The sequence below is a fragment of the Penaeus monodon genome, chromosome 34, assembly GCF_015228065.2.
Source record: "Penaeus monodon isolate SGIC_2016 chromosome 34, NSTDA_Pmon_1, whole genome shotgun sequence".
Lineage (NCBI taxonomy): Eukaryota > Metazoa > Arthropoda > Malacostraca > Decapoda > Penaeidae > Penaeus > Penaeus monodon.
The window spans coordinates 11965156-11966510 of NC_051419.1; the positions used below are offsets into that span (position 1 = coordinate 11965156).

The 1355-nt window shown below is 60.7% G+C and overlaps 1 protein-coding gene across 1 annotated transcript in view; it reads left to right on the forward strand.

The window, feature by feature from the left end:
- Window positions 1-533: 533 nt before the first annotated feature.
- The window catches only part of LOC119594816 (indian hedgehog protein-like), a 99252-nt gene continuing 98430 nt past the window's right edge, over window positions 534-1355 (forward strand). Inside the window, 1 exon segment of the mRNA XM_037943907.1 lies at window positions 534-993. Within this exon segment, the coding sequence (XP_037799835.1) occupies window positions 622-993 (372 nt within the window). The 5' untranslated portion in view covers window positions 534-621.

Consider the following 1355-nt stretch of genomic DNA (forward strand, 5'->3'; position numbering starts at 1 on the left):
GTTAAGGGGATAAACAAACACCGATAAGGTGTTGCTCTACAGGTGGCAAACAACTGACTACAGATAGGAAACGGTAAACAGGAACTGACAGATAAAAGATAGCAGGTGCTATTGGAAGACCAACAAAATTCAACAGGCAGATAGTGAAGAGAAAGAAGTAGGAAGTGAAGTGTTGGCAAAAGACGGAGGTGTTGGCAGACAGGAGACAATAGACAGAAGGTGGCAGACAAGTGGCGGCAGACACACCTGGGAACACTCGGGCGCGGGACGGAGGTGTGAGGGAGAGGACGTGGGAGGGAAATCAGTGAAGGAAGCGGGCACGGGTCGGGGGCGGGGCCAAGCACTGGAATCGGCCCTCCCATTGGCCTAGAGACAGAGGGCACGCGGCATGGGAGGAGCGCAGCTCGAGCAAGCGCTGTGATTGGTTCACCGGACGGGTAGGCTCCTCCCCCGAAGCGCAAGCCCCGCCCGGCTCGTGTTCCCCCCCGTCCGGCCCCCACAGCGGCGTGGACGTCAGTGTTGCTGTGATCGGGCGTGTGTGAGTGTGCCATGAGGATGATCAGGTCACCAGTCGACCTGACCTGACCAGTGCGGTGTGAGCCACAGCGCGACGCCATCGGCATGCTGGGGGCGGGTGCGCGAACGCGCTGTCACTTGTGGTGGGGGGCGGGGAGGCCGCGGCGCGCCCCGCACCTGTTCTGGAAGCAGGTGTACACATGTGTCCTAATCGTGACGGTGCTGAGTGCCTCGAGTGTGCAGTGCTGCGGGCCAGGTCGGGGCGGGGGCCGACGCAGGCCGCCGCGTAAGCTGACCCCGCTCGTGTTCAAGCAGCACGTGCCCAACGTCTCCGAGAACACGCTGGGCGCGTCGGGCCTCACGGAGGGCGCCATCACCAGGGACGACCCGCGCCTGCACGACCTCGTGCCCAACTATAACTCGGACATCATCTTCAAGGACGAGGAAGGCACCGGCGCCGACAGGCTCATGACGGAGGTGAGTCAGAGCTCGAGGCCGCCTCGACTCGCCCTTCTGGGGTTCATGTCTTGAGGGGAGGGGGGGGGGGCAGGACGCGGCACGGGGTGTTCGGTGTCAGAAGCAACACGTGTCAGAGGTGGTATCCGAAGTGGCACGTGACGGTGTTGCGGGTGTCAGAAGTGTCACGTACCGTTGCTTTTGGTGCCAAACACGAGACGTGGCACTGAGCACATCACTGAGTGTCATCCACCTGGCCCCCGTGTCAAGTGCACGGCAAATGGTGTCAACCGCAATGAAATCAAACATACATCAACACCCGCGCCAAGAGGTACATTCATTCCTGTTCGAGCAAACAAACGAGGAAATCCATCAGACAGCTT